We start from the raw sequence: 23,620 nt of genomic DNA, 5'->3' as shown, positions 1-23,620 counted from the left end.
ATGTTCCGTTTTCCTCTTAAATCGATGTGGGATCTTACAATTCATCCCCTTAAATTTAGCTCAAGGCCGGGACGTGTCTAACTTTGATACCAAGCTTAAGCTCACCGCTAGCCGGGTAAACAAGTTGGGAAATAGGGATCTGGCCCAGGCTTCGACAAAATAATATTCTGTTCTAAATTTTTGTCTTCAGGTAAGCAATTGTGCGGCACTCAAAATCGTGTTGCCTTCGACCTTCGGTCTAACGACATATACCCAAACCACACTTTGATACAATACATGAGTTTTGACAAGAAAACTATATAGCAATAAAATGATACAAGGCATGATCTTTGATGCAACAAGAAAGAGTTTTGGCATGCAACGGGCATGTGGTCATAAGCAACATGCCTTAGACAAGCATGATTGTGTCAATCAACCAGCATATACAATGCTTCAGTTGGAAAAAAGATTTGTGGATCAAAGCGTTGTGCATACTGATTGATTGTCACGATCATTGTCATGGCCACATTCCCGTTGCATGTTGTCGAAACTCATGCTCGTGCTCGTTGCATGCCAAAACGAGATTATTATAAAAACAAAGAATTAGATAGATAATAAACCTCCATGATTACATTAAAACCAACCAAACAACAAATAATCAACAAAGAACTCAAAGAGAAAAAAAAAACAACTTTACAAACCCATCATTGAAACAAAAAAACATGTTCTAAACCCCATCCCACACTCACCTCACCAGCTATGATTACAACAAAAACAACCCATATTTTCAAATCTGGAGGGCATTTCTAAATCTCCTCAACCAAACAAAACAAAACAAAAAAAAAAGAACAAAACACGATCTTGTTCTGTTCTGCTCTGTTCTGCTCTGTTCTTAGCCATCGAGAACTCTGAGAAGACTAATAAAGAGGTTAATAATGTCCAAATACAGAGACACCGCCGCCCATATGTAATCGTCGTAGCTGAACCGTTTTATGAGGTTGTCGGTGTCGTAAACTATGTATCCACAGAATATCAGCGCCGAAATTCCGCCGTAGATCTTCACCGACAGCTTCCCCATCGGGAAAAACATCTGTTTACAGAACAACGAAACAGAGGAGTCAGCCCAGGCCCAAGCCCAATAGTCATAATGGGCTGAGACAAATCGGCCCAGTTAGATCCATTACCATTATGAGGCTGAATGTGAACATGACGAGGAGAGCGGCGAACAGAAATGGGCCGAGGAAGCTGAAATCGTGGCCCCGTTTTACGGCCCAAAATGTGTACAGAGTCAGGCCCACTACTACTACGCATGTTATCGCCGCTGCCTCTAGTATTATGCTCCCTGTTACGTTTAAGAATAAGAATGAGAAATAAAAATATATATCCGACCTATATTCTCAGATATCTGATATTGAGAATAAAATAAAATATACTAAATCAAATTATAAATAAAATAATATTAAGATATAATATCTGAGATATATTCCATAGTTATTCAAATAATTTAAAGAAGTACCTTTAGTGAAGGCGCAAGAAATCCCAACGGAAAACGCGATCCCAATGGTAAAGAGAGTGAGCAAAATGAAATTCCAAGGATGATGTCTATGATAAGCGTACAACGGGCAAAGAACTGCTATGACAAAAAAGAAAGAATTAAAGCGAACTATTTTCAAAAACTAAATAGTTATCGGGAGGAAATTGTGACCTATGAAGGTGAAGACGAGGATGCCGATGTAGGCGATGAGGCCGGGGGTGGTTTTGACGAAGAAGATGGGAATGGGACGGATGAAGACGACGGCGGCGGCGACGGCGGTGGTGAGAAGCAGTTGCATGGAGATGATGGTGTAAACCTTGCGGATGAAGGCCCACCGGAGCTGAGGGCTGTCCATCATGATGGGATAAAATTGGTCATTTTCTAGGTCGCCTTTGGTGCGGAATTGGCCCATTCCGATCTTTGTTTTTGTGTTCTGATGGGAATGAAAATGAATGAATCAATCAGTTCTCTGAAGAGAACTGAATCTGATTCACTAAATTATTTTTGGGAATTTCAACGCATTTGCCTTATTAATTGCTCTATTTATATTTGGATGAACTGCCACTCCTTTTTTTTTTTAGTAACCTACCCTTGTGGCCTCCCTCAAAATTATCCTATTTTTATGATTAATTTGTGTTGACCAACAAAAATTATAATTAATAAATAAGTTTTTTTTTTTAAAAAAAAAAAAATTAAAACCTTTTTTAAATTTAGTTTTAGACCCGATCATTGCTGATCGTATTAGAGATGTCAAAGGTAGAAAGGTAGAGGTGTGCAGTGTGTTGGGCTGAACTAAATTAAGACATTTTTTAGACCTAACCAAATGCTTGAGTTGTAAATACTTTTAGTCAAAACAACTGTTATTAAAGAATGAACCAAACCCATCTACATAAATTGTAGTTTGTTCTCCTCCATAACCAATGTGGGACATCACAATCCACCCCTGTTGGGGCCAGCGTACTGGCACACCACCTTGTGTCTACCCTTTTCGGGGAAGAGCGAGAAGGTTGACATATCGTCTGGTGTCTGGCTCTGATATCATTTGTAACGGCCGCAGATCTACCGCTAGCAGATATTGTCCTCTTTGGGCCCCTCAAGGCTTTAAAAGTCAAGGGAAGGTTTCCACGCCCTTATAAATGGTGGTTTGTTCTCTTCCCCAACCAATGTGGGACATCACAATCCACCCTCCTTCAGGACCTAGCATACTCGCTGGCACTCTTTTCTTCCTCCAATAGATGTGGGACTACCCCCAAATCCACCCCCTTTGGGGCCAGCGTTCTTACTGGCACACTGCCTCGTGTCTACCCACTTCTGGGAACAACGAGAAGGTTGGCACATCGTCCGGTGTTTGGCTCTGATACTATTTGTAACGGCCTAGATCCACCATTAGCAGATATTGTCCTCTTTGGGCTTTCCCTTTTGGGCTTCCCCTCAAGGCTTTAAAAAACGTCTGGTAGGGGAAGGTTTCCACACCCTTATAATGGGCCTAGCGTCCTTGCTGTCACTCTTTCTTTTTTCCGATCGATGTGGACCACCATCAAATTCACCCCCTTCGGAGCCCAACGTCCTTACTAACACACCGCCTCATGTCTACCCCCCCTTCAGAGAAGAGCGAGAAGGCTGACACATCGTCAGGTGTCTGGCTGTGATACCATTTGTAACAACCCAGATCCACCAGATATTGTCCTCTTTGGGTTTTCTCTTTCGAACTTTCTCTCAAGCTTTAAAAACGCTAGGGTAAGGTTTTCACACCTTTATAAATAATGATTTGTTCTCCTCCCAACAGACCTGAGACATCACAACAACTCAATTTCAATATATAGTTTTTAAAAATGAGTTAGAATTAGGATAAATTATATATTAAAAAAAATGATGATATTAAATAAAAATAAAATAAATACATGTAATTGTTGGTAAGCAATATATTTTAAAATAAATAATAAATTCAGATTTGTTGGGTCAATTTTACCCCTTTTCTTCTTCATGAAGAGAAAAGAGGACAAGGGCATTTATGGAAATCTAAAATGGCATTGAAAATGGATACAAAAGGCCGAATTACACCCACATAAAAAGAGCTTATCGCCTTACGCGTCAAACCGTCACTAACACAAAACAAACACAAAAAGGGCTTTAAAATTGAAATCGAAGCTCCAAATCTCACTTGCCGTCGCCATGGCTATGGCTACCGCTTCTTTTCCTCCGCCGTCGGCCACCGCCGCCTCTGCAACTTCGTCAATTGTGTTCGAGATCGGAAAGTTCAACGCCGTGCTTGAAAAGGTCGAATCGGCTGGATGTTGTTCATCCGGCCGACATCTTCCGGCTCCTCCGCCGAAGCCACTACTAATCGGCCGGCCTTCCGACGCCGGAGAGTTCCAGGTGCTGCTGCTAATCCATGGCTATCTCCTTTACAACACTTTCTACTCTCAGCTCATCCATCAGATCGCCTCTCATGGCTTCATCGTCATCGCCCCTCAGGTTCTCACTTTCCCCCTTCTTCCATTTTTCTTTTTAAATTATTTTCTTAAATTAAATTTTATATTTTACTTTTCTAATTAAATTACTTTATATATTTAAAATATTTTAAAATTTAATATTTTCTAAACTTAAATAATAATAATAATAATAATAAAAAATTAAATTAGGTCAAAAAAATTAAAAAAAAAAAAGAGAAGAAAATATTGGCCATTACTCTAATTAAAAATATTATTTCAAAGTGGGTATAGTCTAATAATTGGTACAAGATACTTTGTATGAAAATATCTTAATCCAAAATCAAAACAAAATTAATTAATTTGAAAATATAATTTTTTAAAAATGAATAATTTACATTTTTTTATTATGAAATTGAAATTCATCTTAAACTTGCTCTGTTCACAGCTATACTCAGTGGCTGGACCAGATACAAGCGAAGAAATCAAAGCAACAGCCGCCGTAATAAACTGGCTGCCGGAGGGTCTCCGGCAGCATCTCCCCCCGCACGTGAACCCAAACCTAAACAAAATAGCTCTCTCCGGCCACAGCCGCGGCGGAAAAACCTCCTTCGCCTTAGCCCTAGCTCTAGCCGAGCAGAAATCCCCAAAATTATCAGCCTTAATCGGGCTCGATCCAGTGGACGGAACGGGCTCCGGAAAGCAAACCCACCCTCCAGTCCTCAAATACATCCCACAATCCTTCGATTTAGGGGTTCCGGTTCTGGTAATCGGGTCGGGTCTGGGGGAATTGAAGAGGAATCCCCTGTTTCCACCCTGCGCTCCGAAGGGTATCAACCACGAAGAGTTTTTCGAGGAATGTCGGAATCCGGCGCACTATTTTGTGGCGAAGGATTATGGGCATTTGGATTTGCTGGACGATGAAACTGGAGGGCTTAGAGGGAAGGCGAGCTACTGCTTGTGTAAAAATGGGGAATCTAGAGAGCCCATGAGGAGGTTTGTTGGTGGGGCGGTGGTTGCGTTTTTGAAGGCTTATTTGAATGGGGAAGACGGAGATTTGAGAGCCATTGAAGATGGGGATCTCTGCTTGCCTGTTCATCTTCAGACCGTCGAATCTCTTCTCTGAAAAATACCTCACCCCCTGTTTGATATAAATAAATATATACATAGATAATAATTAAATATAGTGTTTTGTAGCCAATCTATATATATATATATTTAATTATGTGTTTTTTTGCTAGCGGTGGGTTTGAGTTGTTATAAATGGGATCAGAGCCAATACTGGGTGTGCCAATGAGGACGTTGGACATTGAATGGTGTGCCAGTGATGGGTTTGAGTTGTTATAAATGGTATCAGAGCCAATACTGTGTGTCCCAATGAGGACGCTGGACATTAGATGGTGTGCCAGTGAGGATGTTGTGCCTCGAAGGGGGTGAATTGTGAGATTCCACATTGGTTGGGGAGGGAAACGAGTGTCAGCGAGAACGCTGAGCCCTGAAGGGGGTGGACGCTTGGTGGTGTGCCAATGAGAATAATGTACCCCGAAGGGGCGTGAATTGTGAGATCCAGAGAGGGAGACGAGTGCTAGCAAGGATGCTGGGCCCTCTAAAAGAGGTGAATTGTGAGATCCCATCTCGATTGGAGAGGGGAATGAGTGTCAACCAAAACGCTAACCCCTGAAATGGGGTGGAGAGGGAACGAAACATTATTTATAAACGCTTGAAAAAGAAAATTTTAAAGAAGAGAATATTAAATTTAAAAATACTAAATTATATTAAAAATATATAATGAGTATATGTTGTTTTAATAGGCCAATTTAATCTATATATGTCATTTTTTAAAAAATATTAGGCCAATAAAATTTAAAATTTGTGTAGAAACAAAAGAAAATGATAATATTATTTATTTTAGTACAAGCGATGTAGAGCATAGGAATTTAAACCTCCAAATGGGCCGGAAGTTCATGTAAAAGCCCAATAGTTATTTCCGAAGCCCAGGTAAGCAATCATGTGAGTTCTGTAATTGACCAATTGGGATCGACGAAGGGTTTTTGTCGCCGTCGTCGAGAGGTTTTTGATTCCGGCCAAATCTTTAAGCTTCTTCTCCATGAAAATGTAAGTAATTATTCCTCATTCTTCCTGCAATTTTTTTTCGAACTATTTGATTCTGCGATTTCTTTTTAACAGAGATGTAAATTTACAGTTGCTAACAATTTAGTTGGAAGAATTGTTTGCAGACTAGAGGCCAATGCAGGCGCTCTTACAAATTTCGAGGTGCTCGACTTTTTGAGATCGAAGGGGGCAGCGAAGGATCCCACTAGGGTTCTTGCGAAAGTAGCACCGTCTGAGTACAAGGTTATATAGTTTCTTCCCTTCTTTTTGTGCTGGCCTACGAGTTGTTGTTGCAGGTTTTAATTGGATCCGTTTCCTTTTATTTGTAGGTTTATGATTATTTGAATCAAACTCATGCTTGTAATCAAACGAGAGAAGCTATCATTGAGTTTGTTGACAAGTCTAAAAAGTATGATCTCGCGAAAGCTGAACTTCTCAATATCCTCAATTTGCGACCGATTACCCCGGTTGAGATATTCCCGGTAATTTCCCCCTTTCATGACTGTAATTCTTCCTTAAAATTTTTGTGATCAATTTTTAGATGAATTTTATGTTTTTTGTATGTAGTCTCTGTTCTAAATTCATCTTCCATTTCCCCATATGTGAATAAAGTGACTTTTCGAGGATTGTCAGGAGGGAGTCCCACATCGATTAATTGAAGGGTTAATCATGAGTTTATAAGTATGGAATACATCTCCATTGATATGAGGCCTTTTGGGGAAACCAAAAGACATGAGAGCTTATGTTCAAAGTGGACTATATCATACTATTAGAGAGGTTTCTGATTCTTAACATAGTATCAGAGCCATGCTCTTAACTTAGTCATGTCCATAGAATCTTTAAGTGTCGAACAAAGAAGTTAGTAGCCTCGAAAGTGTAGTCAAAAGTGACTAAATGGCGAACAGAGGATGTACTTTGTTCAAGGGCTCTAGAGAAAAGAGTCGAATTTCAATTAAGAAGAGGCTGTTCGAGGGCTATATAGACCTCAGGGAAAGTTCGAGCAAGGGGAGGCTTTTGAGTGGTGCCTTAAATATTTTTGAATAGTTTTTGTGTTAGGAGGTCAAGGAACTGTGAATGCCATAGAAAGTTTGGTGGACAGAAAAGATCCATAATATTTTAGCTATTTTAATATGAGGCCATCGAATTGCNTTTTTTTTTTTTTTTTTTTTTTTTTTTTTTTTTTTTTTTTTGTGTGTGTTGGAAGAGAATTACGTAGTCTTCGTAGTTTTTCACTTTTCTGTCGACATTACAAAAGCTTTAGATTCCCTGGCTATGGAACACAGTTGTCTGATTCTCACGAACTTGGTGGAGTAGGTGTCAGCAATTGTAGTTAAAATTCAACTATTGTCATCTTCATCAGTGAATCTGTAGTTCTGTAAAGACTGACTTGGGAAGGATTCCTAAAACAGCATTAGGATTTCTGGACTAAGTTTCTACTTGTTCCTTCACAAATGGTATAGTGAAGTTGTTTTTCCTACCAAATCGATGGACCCTCGTGTATAGTTGTTGATACCTTATGTTACCGTTCAAGTCTACCGTTAGCAGATATTTTCTCTTTGGGTTTTCCTTTTTGGACTTTATCTTAAAGTTTTTAAATGCATATGCTAGGGAGAAATTTCTACATGCTTGTAAAAAAATGTTTTGTTCTCCTTCTTAATCGATGTGGAAGCTTACCGTATTTGTGTACCCACTTCGTGTATAGTAGTACTAATGAGTTATGATTCATCCTACTAAACATTTTTGTTTTTTTAGTGTTAAGTTTTCTACTTGAGCCTTGAACTTAAAAGACTTTATAAGATACCTCCAAATATTCCACAACTCATGTCAACTAATACTGGGCCATTCTTGGGAGGTAAAATTGTTTTTCAAAATAGCTCCCAAACAAATTCTTATGGGTGCTTTTACCATGGACCTCTTTCTCTGTTGGGAACTTGGGATTCTTTGTGGAAAATGAAAACTTTAATTTGGATGAGTGGTTAAATTATGTAGATTAATGGGGGTCTGTTCCTTTTGTTTCTAGATTATAGAGGACAGTGATGTTCGCATGGGAGATGATGGAATTCAAGAGCTTACAGAGATGGTGGAACAGGTGTTCCCTACACCTCAAACTGAACCAACATCCGAAGCAGCCCCGATGGAAGGTAAAGAGGCCGAAACCATGGCAGAGCAGGAAGAAATTGTTGACGCCGGCCAAGAACCCATGGAAACGACTTGAACCCAGTTCAAAAGTTTAGCGGATGTTGGCAGAAATAGGATTAAATGAGCTTCTTGTGCTTGATTTCCCGAGTTCAAAGGGGCTCTCACAATGTTGGCTTGTAAAAGACATTACTCTGTAATGCATCTTCAAGCCGTAACTCAACTATTCTAATGTACAGACACGGGTTTCAGGTGAAAGATGACACTGAGAAGGACAATTCCCGTAATAGAATGTGAAATAGAAAGCTTTTGAGTGCTAAACAATGACATCTGGGCTTCTTTTTATGACTATTCTTCTGTTTGTTAATAAATATACTCCTAATATTTTAGAGATGGAAGAAGAAGCCGAGATTTTCGTTTCCCGAGGTCACTCCCATCTCCTCAAAGCAAAAGCAGAGACATCACATGCTCTCGACACTGAATTCCTGACAGCAACAATACATGCTCTCATAATTTTAGCGTCACTTATCTCATGCATCAGGTCAGGCGCCCTATACTTCATATTCTCTTTTCTTTACTTTACTTTACTTTTCTCCCTATAATGATTTGCAATTTTTGGTTAATTTACAATTCTAGGCCTCTTCCTTGAGCTGCTTTTGAGATTTTACTATAGTCTTGACTTTTGTTTCATATTAGTAGTAACAAAGGAAAGGCAGCATAACATTTTGTAGTAGTATCTGGCCGTGGTGTCCTTTTTTAGCATTGTTTGATTAGATAATTATTAGACATCAATGACTTCACTTGCTTGGACATGATGATTTGGTTAATAGGTTTACAATTATGTCCTTTGAGAGTTCTTTTAATAGCGTCAATTCATCGTTAGCAGATATTGTCTAGGCTTTCCCTTCTAGACTTCCTCTTAAGATTTTAAAACGTGTCTATTAGAAAGAGATTTTCACACCCTTACGAGGAATGCTTTGTTCCTCTCCAGTCGAGGTGGGGATCTCACAATCCACTCCCTTGGGGGCCCAGCGTTCTCGCTGGCACACCGCTCAATGTCTGGCTAGCCCAAGTCCACCGCTAGGCATATATTGTCCTCTTTGGAATTTTCATTATGGACTTTCCCTCAAGGTTTTAGAATGCGTCTACTGTGGAGAGGTTTCTATACCCTTATAAGGAATGTTTCGTTTTCCTTCTCCAACCGATGTGGGATCTCACAATCCACCCCCTTGGGGGCCTAGCGTTCTCGCTGGTACATCGCTTGGTGTCTGGCTAGCTCAAGTCCTCTGTTAGCAGATATTGTCCTCCTCTTTGAGGTTTTCCTTTATGGGCTTCTCCTTGAGGTTTTAAAACGCGTCTCGATTTCTACATCCTTATGAAAAATGTTTCGTTCCTCCTCTCCAACCGACGTCAGATTATTAAGTCACCAAACTCAAGATTTATTAAATGCAAGAGAAGTATCTCTTGTTGAAGAACCTCCTTTCAGAAATCACAACACCCCATGAAAGTGTGTGAAAATTGTACCCCATGAAAGTGTCTGAAAATTGTCCTTGGCAATGTGGGGGAAGAGAGAGGGTACAAGAAGGAAAGGGTGGAGAATTCGTAGACATAGGGATGGAGAGTCATGGTCTTTGGTCTTGACTGCACCATCAAAAGCCTGCAACACCCACTTCCAAACCTCTCCATCAAATCAACCATCACTTCACCAAAATAAACCCTTTTTTCTCTCAACTTTGAGAACCAAAACCAAAGGGGGAGATGGTGAGGGGAATGGGGCAAATGGCCCCACACCTTTCACATCTTCCTTGTCAACCTGTCTCTTTTCTTTTTGTATTCAAATTCAGTTCATTTCACACTCAAATTCCCTCTTTTTTATCCCTAAAACAACAAGTGGGTCCTCTCTTTGAATGTCTTGTTCTTCCTTTTTCTTCCTCCCTTTCCCAATCCGGCCTTTGTTTCTTTAATCTCAAGGCTAAAGACTCTAAACCAACCCAAAACAAAGCTTGTTTACTGTTATTAAACAAGCATTCCCCCACTATCCCCCTCCTCGACCCTTACATACTTTTTCCCCCTTTCCCTAATCAATCCCTTACCTTTTCATCATTGACCATGGCGGACCCATCACTTCAAAAAATGTCGAGGTGGACCTGCAACTATAACAATGTGGAGGTCCAGTATATGAATATTATCTCTTTTTTTAAAGTAGCATCCATACTATTTTGTGAAAATTGTCTTTTCTGATGCCCACCTCTTAGATTATTTTTAAACTTTTTTTTTTTCTCTTTTACTTCATTCGTATATTAATACGAGGTATTAATGGTAAAGGTGTTTTTAAATTTTTTTTAATATATATGTATATTTGAATTTTTTAAAAAAGTTTAGGGTGTTAATGAAAAACTTGAAAGCTTATAGGTATTTTTTTAAATATTTTTTCGAAGCTAAAGGGTATTTTCGAAACATTTGTTTTAAAATTTAGAGGGTATTTTTAAAACCGTTTTGAATGTTCAACGATATTTTTTAATTATAATATTAATTATTTCCATGTGCTAAAAAAAAATAGTAACTATTTTGAACTCTTCAAAGTTTTTAAAATTGAAATTTTTAAAAGTTTATAATTTAGTTGTTTTGGAGAAGAGTATCGAGATTTAATAAAAAGAAATTATTAAGGATTTAATTGTTTATATTGTTTAAAAATTTAATCGATGTGTAATAAAAGAAATGGTTCTAGATAGAATTAATTTATTACATATTTGAAATTAGGTGGATTAAATTGTTATACAAAAATGGGTAAATGTGAAAGTTTAGGACTAAAGTGTTATTTTTATGTTATTAAACCTTAATTTAATTACAACAATAAGAGGGTAAAATTAATATACATGAATTGGGTTTCTTAATTTTGGAACTATTCTATAAAAATCCTTTCTAATTTAATATAATTGATTACGCCTTTTCCTTTTTGTATTTTTTTTAATTTTTGGCGAAAAAATGGTTCGTAAAATGCATGGCCCCACGTGGGTGACAGCAGTGAGAATGGCCCCACGTGAGTGCGGCCACAACTGGCACATGCACGAGGGCCGTAAAATTGGATCGTTAATTTTTAAAAATTCAAGTAATTTAAATATTTCAAGAAGGGTATTTCTGGAATAATGATCACTTTCTTTTTATTTATGCACAGTTTCCCCTTTTAGCATCTTACTATATGTAATAATTTCTATTTCACTGCTCACACATTTTTCTTTTTTTTCTTTTTTTTCTTTTTTCTTTTCGTTTTTTTAGGGTTAAATATGACTTTTCCTTCCTCCAATAAATTTATCTCCCTTTCCATTAATGATAAATTAGCCTTTATTTTATTTTATTTTATTTTATTTTATTTTATTATTGGCTCGATTTTGTATGGATAAAGTTCGAAAGAGTTGGTGTCGATATCAATTTCCTTTTGCGTACGCGTTCACTTTAGTTCGTTCTTTCTTTTCTCTACTGATAGTTCAATTACGAGATTAACTTGTTTGAAAATTATTTACTCGAATAATTTCTAATTAATTTTTTTTAAGTATGAAAGGTATTGTAAATAGTGATTTCAATGTTCAATATTCCGTGAACAGTTTCGAAAACTATAGTGGGAAAACCTCTATCAGAGAATCTTAAACAAAATCGTCCATCTTTGTCCGTAGCGTTTTGGACTGAAATATTCTCCTAACTTAGAAATACCATTTTTTGACACAGGAAATCACGACATGGATTTACAAAACCCAACATCATTCTTAAATGATATTGACGTGATCTATAATATATTGGAGCAGTATCCATGCTAATGTAATAAAACAATTTTCTCGGGTTAAGACATATGCCCTTGATAAAAAAGTTAGAAGTTTGAATCTATTACTCCCGCTCTAATAATCGCTTTGACCTATTACGTATTGCTGTCAACCTCATAGTTTTAAAACACATCTCCTAAGGAGAAATTTTCACACTTTTATAAGGAATGTTCGTTCTCCTTTCCAACCCATATGAGATCTAACAATCCACTCCCCTTGGAGGCCCAACATCATCGTTAGCACACTACCTAGTGTCTGACTCTAATACCACTTGTAACCGCTCAAGTCCACAGCTAGTAGATATTATCCGCTTTGGCCCATTAAATATAATCATTAGCCTCCCGATTTTTGAACCCGTCTGCTAGAGTGAGGTTTCCACACTGAATGTTTCACTCCCCTCTCCAACCAATATAAGATCTCACGTTCCCGCTCTCCCCAAACGCTCACCAACCCCTTCATCAACTTCCTTTCCCTCTTTCACTCCTTTTGTGCATTAAACTCTCACTACCCTAACTATAGGAATGTGCTAACCCTAATAATATTCCCACCCCTTCACATGCAATGACCCTTTGTTATAGTATTTTCCTATTAATAACTAACAAAAATATTCTCACTTTTTTATGAAAATATATTATTAATGCACCGACGTAAATTTTGTGAATTTCTCGGAAAATTGAGATTAGACGAACACGACTCTTCACAATGGTATGATATTGTCCCCTTTGAGAATAAGCTCTCATGGCTTTGCTTTGAGCTTTTCCAAAACGCCCCACACCAGTTAAGGGAGTATTCTTTGTTTATAAACTCATGATCATTCCCTAAATAAGGGACGTGGGACTTTCATCGTTTGACAAGTATAATTTATAAAATCAAAGGGAAAAATATAAAATAATGAGCAATAAAAAAAATATTGTATTTGTAAAGATCTTTAACTTTCTTTCCCAATGCAGTGAAACAAAAATCAATGGCCGATTTGGAGTTCCGATGATACTTACCAGACATTGTAAATAAATAAATAAATAATTAAATAAAAATATTAAAATCTCCATTGAAGTGACTTCGAGTGGCAAAAATAATGGAAGGAGGAGGAAGAAGAAGAAGAAAGTACGGTGTTTTTGTTACAGAGCTTCGCTAAAAATTTCATGGCAAATAAAGGGAGTTGCCGCATTTGCACCGCCAAGCTTCTGGGTAATACTCCGACGGCAAACTCAGTCCCGGCTGAATTGGGACGTGCACCGCCGTGCACGGCGAGCAACTGCCGCACTTGGATCTACAAATCGGTGGGGACGACCCTAGCCCGCGGAGTCTCCGCCGTGTCACAGCTGGAAACTCTGTTTCCTCTGTTTTTGTAAAACCCAGAAATGGGTTAATTAGAGGAATTGAGTTTAGGGACTTACCGATGGGGGTGGGGCGGGCGGCAATGGCGGAGGCGAGGAGGAGAAGCGCGGCGAGAAGAAGAAGGGTTGGGCGAGGAGGACGGCGGCGGTGGTGGTGGTGGAGGACTACGGCCATCGCCGGCCAGAAACAGAGAGCTGTCATATCTCAATCCATATGTAAAATTCTCTCTTTTTTTTTGGTCAAAGGTTTCAAGAAATAAAAGCTAAGGGGAGTATTTTTTTTTTAATTAATTTATTTCTATTAAAAATTTAACTTTATTTCTATTTTTAATATATATATATATATATAAAACCAAATTTTAAAATAAAAATGAATTTTTTCTTTATGTAAATTTCTTCCCAATCAAGCCGAATCGAGCCACCACAGCTTCGGATAGGAACGACTTCTCCCACGTGCATCAGTCGCCTTCTCGAACTTGTTTGTCAACCACATTTTCCTTCCCTTAAAACAATATTCCTCACAAAAAAAAAAAAAAAAACGTTCCTTGAGTTTGTCTAGGGTGTCTCGGGTCAAGTCTAAAGAGTGGACGAAGTTGTGTCCATCGAGGGATAACCTACCATCATTGAGAAAGTTGTGTTTTGCTGTACTTATGTTGCGAGTCTCAGAGAAGGTTCAACAGTGGGATAGTCCTTAAGTAGTGTGTAGTCATCCCAATTTAAGGAACAAGTTTGTGATATAATTAAAAAAATGTTTCGATGGCGAGAAATGATTGTGAACGAATCGGGTAGGGGGTCAAATGTAAATAAGGCAAATATGGGGGTATGATGTGAAAGAAAGATTGAAAGAGGGGCTTTTGAGTGAAATAAGAAGGACTAAGGGCAGTGGTAGAATGGTAAATTTGGAAACTTGGGAGGGCAGTTTGGGATAATGAAAAAAGGATTTTGCAGAATACTGTTTAGGAATAGGGGAGAGGAGAGGGAGGAGGAGACAAACCTCTGAATGCAAATGACCCTACTGTCCTCGTTCGCCCCACCATTATTGAACGACTCACCCATTCTTTCTTCAAATAATTTGAAACGCTCCGATTATAAGGGTAACGATTCCATATCATTAAATACACCGAAGAGATAAATTAAAATTACTGGTTGAATTTTTAACCGTTAATACTAACACATATATACAGCAGTAAATAATATGTATTCATTTTTTTGGAAATCGATTGTTTTAATTCTCGTACGAAATTACTATTAACGAAGCTATCTTCAACAATTACTAAAGACGGTGGCTACATTATGATTATTATACTTAATTAATTTAGATTAAATTACATAAAATTAAAATTTCATATATTAAACGGGTAATTTAAGCAATAATTTACATGGTACTATGATCCTATTTAAACTTGTGTGGGTCCCACTTGCCACGTTGGAAAATATATTTTTTTAAAATTAATATTAAAAAATTAGTAGATTTTAATGGTAAATGGTAAGTTGAATATAAAGTATTATTAATTAATTTACCAATATATTATANTTTTTTTTTTTTTTTTTTTTTTTTTTTTTTTTTTTTTTGCATAATTATTATTTACAATGTCATATAATTTATTATATATTATATTATACCTATTTTAATCTAACAAAGAACATAAAATATTATATTTTATTAATAAAAATCTGTATTTTTAAATTTAAAATTTTAAATACGGATACGAGGAATAATAGTTTTATTTAATAATGTTAAATTAAAAAGGGAGGGAAATATAATGGGCCATGTCATTGGTCTGCCCTTTTTTATTTCTTTATTAATTATTATTATTATTTTTTAAAATTATTGTTTTGTTTTGAATTGATTAAAATTTAAAAAATTAAGTCAGGTTTTAGAACCGAAAAAGAGTAGGCCATTTTAATAATTATTTAGTTTTTTATTTTATATTTTTAAATATTACGCTTTTGTCTATGCTATTTTTGAGTTGTAAATGCAAAATTTAAAAAATAAAATGAAATAATTAAAAATATTTTGTTTGTTTTTTAAATTTTGGTTTGCTTTTATATTTTTATTTTTATTTGGTAACTTTTAAAATATTATATTTTTACCCTCATATTTTAAGTTTATTTTTTATTTGGTCAATAAATTTAAAATATTACATTTTTACGGGTAAATTTTGCCTACGTTATATTAATTATAGTTTAATCCATTTTCAATAATCTTTCTACACTATAAAATTTACTTAAAATTTCCATATCATAAACACCTCAATTTAATTAATTAAAAATATAGTAATAGATTTTTAAATGACGAAATATATATATTATTTTTAAAATTTCATTAATATATTCGTGTAATAATAATGGTAAGTATATTTTTAATTTTTTTATAAAAAATTTGAGAGTGTTTTTGAAATTTTTAAAAATTGAAAAATATTTTTTAACTAGAGTTTTTGAAACAAAATATTTTTTAAAAAATATTAGTTTTTAAAAGTTTAAAAAGTATATTTAAGATAAAAGTAAAAAAGATATTTTTATTAAATTAGCCATTCTTTTTAGGTTAAAATCAACCTTTGACTTTGACTTTTTAGAGACCATCTCATTAAATATAAGATTAAAATTAAGGGAGCAATAATCACATTAACAATATAATTAATTGAGATTAATGATGCACGGAGGACACTTACGTGGCAGTCTAGGGAGAAGCGCAGTTAATTAATTAAATTTAAAAAAAAAAGAAAAAAAAAACCATTTCTCTCTACCGTATTGCCGAGACGCCCTTTAATCAAGTTCACAACCACCCCCTTCTTCAATTCCCCTGATTCCGCCTCCAAAATTCCGCCGGCCGTTCTCCGATGATCGTCGCCGCCCTGATTTCCGTCTATTTCCGGTCTTGATTGCAGGTTTTAGGGCGGAACACCAACCGGTGTGTCGGTTCTCTGGGATTCTGCGGCAATGAGTGCGGGCGCGGCGACGTTCCCGTCTATACTCGACAAACCCCTCAACCAATTGACGGAGGATGACATTTCGCAGCTCACTCGAGAGGATTGTCGCAAATACCTAAAAGAAAAAGGTTTTTCCCTCTCTCTTCTTCGGTCTTGTAATTTCCATTTTTCTCTCTTTCTTCCCACCATTTTTTCCGGCGCCCCCAAATCATGGAAGCTTCCATTTCTCTTTCCTTTTCTTTTCTTTTCCTTTCTTTTCTTTTCTCCCCCCTCCCGCCGTAGCGGGTTCGGAGGAATGATTGCGATTTTAATTTAATTTAATTTATTTTTAATTTGTTGCTTGTCTGCTTACACGTGCTGGGTCAGGAATGCGGCGGCCGTCATGGAACAAATCTCAGGCGATCCAGCAGGTTATTTCTCTCAAAGCACTGCTTGAACCCTGTGATGATTCCGGCGCCAGTGCTCTCAGGAAGGTCGTCGTTTTGCCTCAGGTGAGTTTTGGTTTGACAATTTTGCTTATTGGAGGGTTTTCTTTGATCAATATCTTTTTTCCCGTTTCTTTCTGAGTATATTCATGAATCTTTGTCATAATCATTAGTGCTGTTATTGAATGATGTATGTGTAGGTGAATTCAAATCAAGGCGATTCACCCAAAGAACCGAGTGATGATGCTCAGTTTACAATGTCAGTTGATGAATCTGCGTATAGCAATGTGGAGACTGCAAAATCTACTCCTGAGGATCCACCAGCTGAGCCAGACAACAATGTCACCAGTCCCAGGTTCTGCTACTTCTTCCCTGTGATGTGGATTTGTGGATCATATATGTGTAGCAATTCCCATGCCTGGAAATTGATGTATGTCACGCTGTGTTTCATCTTCTGTCTTGGAAGCTTGTGCAGATTTGCTGTTCTTAAACTCTAAAATAGAAGAGTTACTGAGTATATGTGGTTTCAAAAGTCTTGAATGAACTATATATCCTTGTTTTGGCATTGATCAGTACACTACCCTGCACCCTAAACAAATTTTTGGAGTTTAAAATGTTTGCAGAAGCAAAAAACAGTGAAGCCATGTGGAAGTAATCTGTTATCTTTATTCTATTATGTGCTGGTCAAATTTAGAGTCTTGCTGGAAACAAGTATCTTGAACTATCATGTGAAGTTTGTTATCTTGTGAAGCTATAGGTTTGGTCATATATTTTGAAATGCAAACATGTGCATAAGGTTGTGGGCATTTCTTGCCTCCTTTCCTTTCTTAAGTCATTGTGAGATCCCACATTGGTTGGAGAGGGGAACGAAGCATTATAAGGGTATGGAAACCTCTCCCTAACAGATGCTTTTTAAAAACCTTGAGGGGAAGCCTAAAAGGAAAAACTCAAAGAGGACAATATCTGTTAGAGGTGGGCTTGGGTTGTTACAATCACAGTCCTGCATGGTTGACCCATTGGCATCACTTGATGTATCTATGCTTTAATGGTACTTGAGCTGAAGCTCGATGGCGTACTTGTTAAATCTTGTTTGTGACCGTGTATCATCGAAAATGACAATAATTTGTACTAACTGAGACGAGATGGGAACAAATGTTTTAATGGTTGGCAGAAATCAATACGAAACAAATGGAGTGGATGGCCAAATGACAATTTTCTATTGTGGCAAAGTGAATGTGTATGATGGAGTTCCACCGGATAAGGTTTAAACGCTATCTCTTTTTTGGATTCCTGAAGAATACTTTTCATGGACATGTCTTTTTCGGCCCCTCCTATTCAACATGTTATAATCATCTATGGATTTGCAGGCATGGGCAATCATGCATCTTGCAGCTAGTCCAATTCATGTCCCTCAGAATCATCCCTTGGGTGGAACTGCTGCATGTCAGTCTCCACCACGACCTTTGCAGACTTGCAGTGACAAAGATGACTTTTTTCCTCCTAGTGCTACCATGTATCGAAATGTGCATACAGGTTAGTCTGTGGGTTATATCACTTTTGTTGCAAAATCACTTTGCGTGCTCTGAAAACTTATCCATAGCCTCAACTCCACTTGGCAACTTTTTCTTGGACCATATTTCTGGTGGGTAAATTTGGCAACCACGGGTCTGAAATCTACATTTTGTGGGTAATAGATGGGTCTTGATTGTGACTGTTTTCACTTTCTCCATTAAGCTTCACATTTTTTCACTGAGAACGGCCTCTTAGAGTTTAGGAGGCTTTCAATTTTGTACTGAGATCTCACCCGGTTGGAGAGGGGAACAAAGCATTCGCTATAAGGGTGTGAAAACTTCTTCCTAGCAGACGGGTTTTAAAATTTTGAGGGGAAACCCAGAAGTGAAAACCCAAAGAGGACAATATCTGCTAGTGGTGGGCTTGAGTTGGTACAAATGGGTATTAGAGCCAGATACCGAACGGTGTGCCAACAAGGACCTTGGGCCCCCAAGGGGGCTGGATTGTGAGATCCCACCTTGGTTGGAGAGGGGAACGAAACATTCCTTATAAGGGGTGTGAAAACTTCTCTCTAGTAGACGCGTTTTAAAATCGTGAGGCTAACGGCGATATGTAACGAATCAAAGTGGACAATATGTGCTAGTGGTGGGCTTGGGCTGCTACATGTACTCACAATAAAAAATGAAGTTTAGTAACGGTGTTCGTTATTGCCAATTTGAGCATAGCTTAATGAATAAATATACTAATTACCATCTCAAAGGTTGATGACTCGATCCTCCAACTCCACAATTGTTGAACTAATAAAAAGGTAATGGCGGTAGCTATTGAAGTGACAGATTGTATTCTGACTTGACAGAGAAGATGGTCGAGCACCCTCAGCAGCAGCAGCATGTAAAAGGAACCAGTACTCGAGATTCTGGTAATCGTTCTGTTTGCTTGCAATTTTGTTTTTTGCATTGTGAAAATATAAACTCTGCATTTCTCATATTTGTTGTAAAGAATTCTGTACTTTGTCCAAAAATTTGTTGTGATAATTTGTATAAATGTTCAACTATAACCTTTAGTCTCCATGACGTTTCTTTTCCCCCCTTGCCCATGTAAATAACTCACAACTTTCCATAGAAACAGCTGATCTAATCAATATTTTTTCATAAAAACTGTGGAATTTCATATTAGATGTCGAGGGTCAGGCGAGTCGGAAAGTTTCATTACAGAGATATCTTGAAAAGAGAAAAGACAGGTACCTTCGACTAAGTTCGTTCTTCAGTTATAAGTCCATAATGATGATAACCTTTGTCGTCTCGTATCTCATTCGTTCATTTCCCTCCGATCTTTGTGGTTATTTTTCTGCAAGGGGAAGGTTAAAGAACAAGAAAAATCCAGAATTGTCTTCTTCTAGCCTGGAAGGTTATATGAACCATCAAATGAGGACGCACATATCCAATGAGAATTTAGGTCAGTTTGCGACAAGCTCTTTATCCCCTACTGGAGTAGCTAAAGCTTTCGTTGGAACAGCTGACAATCAGCCAAAACTTGCATGTTTTCCTGTCGACCTTAATGTCAAAGGTAGAGCTATAGAGCTTTTATATTAGCAGTCAACTTGCATTTTGATTACTCATTAAAACTGGTATTAATCGATTGATTGCTCTCATTGTTCCATCAAATCATTTTCTCAACTTAGCTGTCTATAAATTTGCCAGCATTCTCTAAGAGATTTGAATTTGAACTTGATATCAGTTTTAGGCGTCTCACTTAGCTGATGAATGATAGAATCTGGTTATAAACACTGTTAAAAGAACATAGAGATAATTAAAAGATTGTCTTATGGTATAAAGCTGGGAGCCACTTTTCTGCAGATATCCAGGAGTGCTGAGTTCGACGTCGTTGATGGCATGCTACTCGAAGGATCATCCTTGTGATTGACAAGAACTTGAAAGAATGAAGAGGAGCAAAGTCGAGAAATGGTTATCCGTTGCACGATTTGGCTGAGTTAAGGAGTGTTGTGTAGGCCTTCATGAAACAGTCATATTTTGGAGATCTTGCGTGGGAGAGGTGTCTATATCCAAACGGTATGAGTATCTCGCTCTAGCTGATCAATTTTGTAACTCGGACACGGTGTTACGACCGATGCTAGGATGATTAGGAACTTGTTCATGTTTCTTCTGTTCAAGGCTTATTGAGTTGAGATGATGATGCACTGTTGGAGATGTCCAGCTTTCTCGTGCATTATGTATAAAAAATGTATGCCATCTTTTATGCCCCAAGACCCAAGACCAAGACCCTCTCTCTTTCTGTGTATACCAGATTCAAATTTGTAGCACACAACCAATGCTTCTTTTCAATCATTCACAACCCTCTAACTCTCCATCGTCGTCGTCGTGTTCGATACCGTTCATTCACGTTGGAGTCTAATTTTGTATCTTACATTGGTAGGACATCAACTTATGGCTCTAGATTTAACAGTTTTAAGCCTCTTGCTCTCTATATAAAATAAGATATTGGAGACGTAATGAAAGGGAGGAGCTGCGACATCGTTTGATCATTACAATCTTGTAACAGCTCAAGTCTACCGCTAGTGGATATTGTAATGGCTCAAGCTCACCGTTAGTAGATATTGTCCTCTTTGGGCTGTCCCTTTCGGGCTTCCTCTCAAGGTCTTTAAGATGCTGATGTCTAGAGAAAACAATATCTACTGGCGGTGGGCTTGAGCTCTTACAAATGGTATGAGAGCCAAACATCGGGCAGTGTGCTAGCGAGAACATTGGGCACCTAACCTCTCCTAGTAGACGTGTTTTAAAATCGTGAAGCTGACGGTGATGATATGTAATGGGTAAAAGCGGACAAATATCTATAAACGGTGAGTTTGAGCTGTTACAAATTTTGTAACCTATCAAATAAAGTATCAAACCAAAGGGGATGTTAATCTAAAAATAAAGCATTTAATGTAATTGATTTAAAGTAATTGCCCCTTTTGAGGCGACCGATAATTGACATACTTTTAACTCTTACTAAACTAATTATAAAGTCGAGACATATAGCTTAATCATTGAACTATACTCGATAATACATTAAATTTTGTGCTATCAAATCATAAAGAATTGGATTTTGAATATATAGTTAAAATATATATTTTACATTTCTTTAAAAAAAAAAAATCAAATTTTTGGCATAAAATACAAATCCGCAAGGTTTGTTCTTGGTTGTAAAACTTTTAAAACTCCACGTCACCTACCCGCCACAAGTTGAAAAGAATCTCCAACCGTACACGTGGCAGCACCATTGACATTAATTAAACGAATTAAATTGATTTTTTTTTTTTTTTTAACTCGAATCTTCGAAGTTGCAACTTTCAACTGATAAGAGTTCCCGTTCCTTGCTCCCTTTAAATTTGGAGCTCGGTGGTTCATCGGAGCATACTTTCGACGGGTCAACTCAGTGAGCAAGTTCAGAGAGCGGGTTCAAGAATGGCGATCGAGGTTAGTCCGCTGCATCGAACTGTTCCTTATTGGATATCAACATTGACTCAAAAGATTGATGGATGAAACTAGTCTTTGTGCGGACAATCTGTGTTTGTGCAGGCTTGGTTTATGGATGATAGCAATGAAGACCAGAGGCTTCCTCATCACCGCAACCCTAAAGAGTTCGTCTCCATGGACCAATTGGCAGGTGCACTCCCGTCCTCTTTACCAGAACTTCTGAAGAGACTTTTTGCATTTGAATTGAATTGAATGAATTATCCGCAGAATTAGGAGTGTTGCACTGGAAATTGAACCCTAAGGTATATGAATACGACGAGGAATTGAAGAAAATCAGAGATGACAGGGGATACAATTACGTGGTTTGTGCATATTCACTAATCCATCGGCGTTTTCCATTTCTATCTTTTGGTCACTTTTTTGATGAGTTTTGTTTTGCTTGAGATGTGGTAGGATTTACTTGATATATGTCCAGAGAAACTTTCCAATTATGAAGCGAAGTTGAAGGATTTCTTCACAGAGCACATTCACGCCGATGAGGAAATTCGCTACTGCTTGGATGGAAGTGGTTACTTCGACGTCCGGGACAAGAACGACCGTTGGATTCGAATCTGGATTAAGCCCGGCGATCTTATCATCTTGCCGGCCGGTATCTACCATCGTTTTACCCTGGACACCAATAATTATACAAAGGTAGAATTAAGTACTACAACTTCGAAGATTGTCATTTTAAGGTGTTATCAATACATTACAATATTCATTGAATTATGGATATGATTGGATTATTCGCAGTTAATGAGGCTGTTCCAAGGAGAGCCAATTTGGACACCGTTTAACCGACCACAAGAGCAGCATCCAGCAAGGAAAGAGTACCTCAAGACCTTCACTGAGAAAGCTGGAGTGGCACTCGAGGCTCATTAAGGGCTTAAAGTATTCTTCTGTACTATGGCATTTAATACAAAGCTATACGGTTAAGCTCAGGTTGTGTATTTCTGGGCATGTCTTAGATTAACTACTGTATGAACTTGGCAACTGCTATTGAAACTTAGTTTAATAAATGTCTGAGCTTTATAGTTATGAATTGATCTTCTCAAATAAATTACAATTTCAACCACTTGGAAAAAATTTCCCCCTTTCGATTATATTTTCTTTTTGTTTGCTTAGATCACATTTTCTTTTATGTTCAACAGAACCCCCATATTTGTGTTCATTACTACTACAAGCCTGTAGTACCCTTTCACGAAGGCCTTTTTCGTAGTGTTTCACTAATTATGGAGTTTATGAGTCAGAGAAATAGTTCAATAATTTCCTGAAGAATACTGTTCTTTTATCACATGTCAATTATATTCTTCCCACAGTATTGAGAATTTGTTATGTTCTTCCTTGAAAGATTATTTTGTTTTAGTTTTCTTGCTGACAAGAAGCTTCATGCCTCTGGTAAGTTTCTTCTGTATTTACTACATTGATGTTAATTATATGCTCCTTCTATTCATTCTCGCCAGGCAGATTTATGATTAATCTTCGTGTGCACTTGTATTGAAATATTGCAGCTATGCTGATATCCAAATCCCATTTGCTATGTATTTTTGATAATTTATTATAAACTTTTAAAGTTTATTTTTTGGAAATCATACATAGTCAGCGGAGGACGTCTTCGGCCATACTTAGGACAAGGAAACTGATGTTTTTCTTCAAATAGAGATAGTTAAACCCATCTTTAGATAGTCATTTACTTGTAGAACTTTGGTTGCACTCTTTAAACTTTTAGGACTTATTTCTCTCATTTGGCGTTTGAGAATTCAGCAGAGGACTAAGTGATCTAGAACTATGATCGCATTTTATTTAATTGTTAAATTACAGGGTTGACTTGAATTCTTTTATCTGTATGGCCCAACCTGAGAAGAGATACAGTATTTAAAGTGAGAAAATACTAAA

At 37.3% G+C, this 23,620-nt stretch overlaps 5 protein-coding genes across 6 annotated transcripts; 4 read left to right on the top strand and 1 right to left on the bottom strand.

Moving 5' to 3' along the window:
* Window positions 1-589: 589 nt before the first annotated feature.
* LOC111807542 (protein LIFEGUARD 2-like) lies at window positions 590-1,964 on the bottom strand. The gene is made up of 4 exons (XM_023693305.1): window positions 1,685-1,964; window positions 1,496-1,609; window positions 1,164-1,321; window positions 590-1,069 (listed from the first exon to the last, which is right to left on the bottom strand). Exons 1-4 carry the CDS (start codon window positions 1,923-1,925, stop codon window positions 872-874), a joined length of 711 nt encoding a protein of 236 aa, XP_023549073.1. The 5' UTR covers window positions 1,926-1,964; the 3' UTR covers window positions 590-871.
* A 1,618-nt stretch (window positions 1,965-3,582) lies between these two features.
* On the top strand, window positions 3,583-5,124 carry LOC111807242 (chlorophyllase-2, chloroplastic). The gene is made up of 2 exons (XM_023692884.1): window positions 3,583-3,988; window positions 4,391-5,124. Exons 1-2 carry the CDS (start codon window positions 3,686-3,688, stop codon window positions 5,066-5,068), a joined length of 981 nt encoding a protein of 326 aa, XP_023548652.1. The 5' UTR covers window positions 3,583-3,685; the 3' UTR covers window positions 5,069-5,124.
* Window positions 5,125-5,933: 809 nt separating this feature from the next.
* Window positions 5,934-8,541, top strand: LOC111807313. The gene is made up of 4 exons (XM_023692981.1): window positions 5,934-6,057; window positions 6,180-6,297; window positions 6,384-6,536; window positions 8,075-8,541. Exons 1-4 carry the CDS (start codon window positions 6,050-6,052, stop codon window positions 8,267-8,269), a joined length of 474 nt encoding a protein of 157 aa, XP_023548749.1. The 5' UTR covers window positions 5,934-6,049; the 3' UTR covers window positions 8,270-8,541.
* A 7,547-nt stretch (window positions 8,542-16,088) lies between these two features.
* LOC111806753 (protein TIFY 4B-like) lies at window positions 16,089-20,563 on the top strand. 2 transcript variants are annotated; one of them, XM_023692193.1, is made up of 9 exons: window positions 16,089-16,400; window positions 16,639-16,763; window positions 16,898-17,052; window positions 17,869-17,959; window positions 18,065-18,230; window positions 19,066-19,128; window positions 19,386-19,449; window positions 19,564-19,664; window positions 20,066-20,563. In XM_023692193.1, the coding sequence occupies exons 1-9, from the start codon at window positions 16,283-16,285 to the stop codon at window positions 20,080-20,082; spliced, it is 900 nt and encodes a 299-aa protein (XP_023547961.1). In that variant the 5' UTR covers window positions 16,089-16,282; the 3' UTR covers window positions 20,083-20,563. The 2 variants fall into 2 exon arrangements, with proteins under 2 accessions (XP_023547961.1, XP_023547960.1); XM_023692192.1 differs by having other exon boundaries at window positions 19,564-19,775.
* A 980-nt stretch (window positions 20,564-21,543) lies between these two features.
* Window positions 21,544-22,766, top strand: LOC111806754 (1,2-dihydroxy-3-keto-5-methylthiopentene dioxygenase 4-like). The gene is made up of 5 exons (XM_023692194.1): window positions 21,544-21,685; window positions 21,788-21,875; window positions 21,953-22,047; window positions 22,139-22,378; window positions 22,478-22,766. Exons 1-5 carry the CDS (start codon window positions 21,674-21,676, stop codon window positions 22,604-22,606), a joined length of 564 nt encoding a protein of 187 aa, XP_023547962.1. The 5' UTR covers window positions 21,544-21,673; the 3' UTR covers window positions 22,607-22,766.
* Window positions 22,767-23,620: the final 854 nt, after the last annotated feature.

Source organism: Cucurbita pepo, chromosome LG12 (genome assembly GCF_002806865.2).
Source record: "Cucurbita pepo subsp. pepo cultivar mu-cu-16 chromosome LG12, ASM280686v2, whole genome shotgun sequence".
Taxonomy (NCBI): Eukaryota; Viridiplantae; Streptophyta; class Magnoliopsida; order Cucurbitales; family Cucurbitaceae; genus Cucurbita; species Cucurbita pepo.
Note: the sequence above shows the minus strand (reverse complement) of the source record. Positions and strands in the feature narration are given on the sequence as shown.

Bases quoted from the DNA above. Each gene is read 5' to 3' on its own strand.
- LOC111807542 (XM_023693305.1), bottom strand. From the start codon at position 1,925: ATGGGCCAATTCCGCACCAAAGGCGACCTAGAAAATGACCAATTTTAT. The intron at 1,322-1,495 runs GTACTTCTTTAA...TAAACGTAACAG, and splicing joins TTCTTGCGCCTTCACTAAAG to GGAGCATAATACTAGAGGCA. The intron at 1,070-1,163 runs GTAATGGATCTA...TTCTGTAAACAG, and splicing joins TCACATTCAGCCTCATAATG to ATGTTTTTCCCGATGGGGAA.
- LOC111807242 (XM_023692884.1), top strand. From the start codon at position 3,686: ATGGCTATGGCTACCGCTTCTTTTCCTCCGCCGTCGGCCACCGCCGCC. The intron at 3,989-4,390 runs GTTCTCACTTTC...CTCTGTTCACAG, and splicing joins TCATCGTCATCGCCCCTCAG to CTATACTCAGTGGCTGGACC.
- LOC111807313 (XM_023692981.1), top strand. The intron at 6,298-6,383 runs GTTATATAGTTT...TTTTATTTGTAG, and splicing joins TAGCACCGTCTGAGTACAAG to GTTTATGATTATTTGAATCA. The intron at 6,537-8,074 runs GTAATTTCCCCC...TTTTGTTTCTAG, and splicing joins CCCCGGTTGAGATATTCCCG to ATTATAGAGGACAGTGATGT.
- LOC111806753 (XM_023692192.1), top strand. From the start codon at position 16,283: ATGAGTGCGGGCGCGGCGACGTTCCCGTCTATACTCGACAAACCCCTC. The intron at 18,231-19,065 runs GTTAGTCTGTGG...CTGACTTGACAG, and splicing joins GTATCGAAATGTGCATACAG to AGAAGATGGTCGAGCACCCT. The intron at 19,450-19,563 runs GTACCTTCGACT...TTTTTCTGCAAG, and splicing joins CTTGAAAAGAGAAAAGACAG to GGGAAGGTTAAAGAACAAGA.
- LOC111806754 (XM_023692194.1), top strand. The intron at 21,876-21,952 runs GTGCACTCCCGT...AATTATCCGCAG, and splicing joins CTCCATGGACCAATTGGCAG to AATTAGGAGTGTTGCACTGG. The intron at 22,379-22,477 runs GTAGAATTAAGT...GATTATTCGCAG, and splicing joins ACACCAATAATTATACAAAG to TTAATGAGGCTGTTCCAAGG.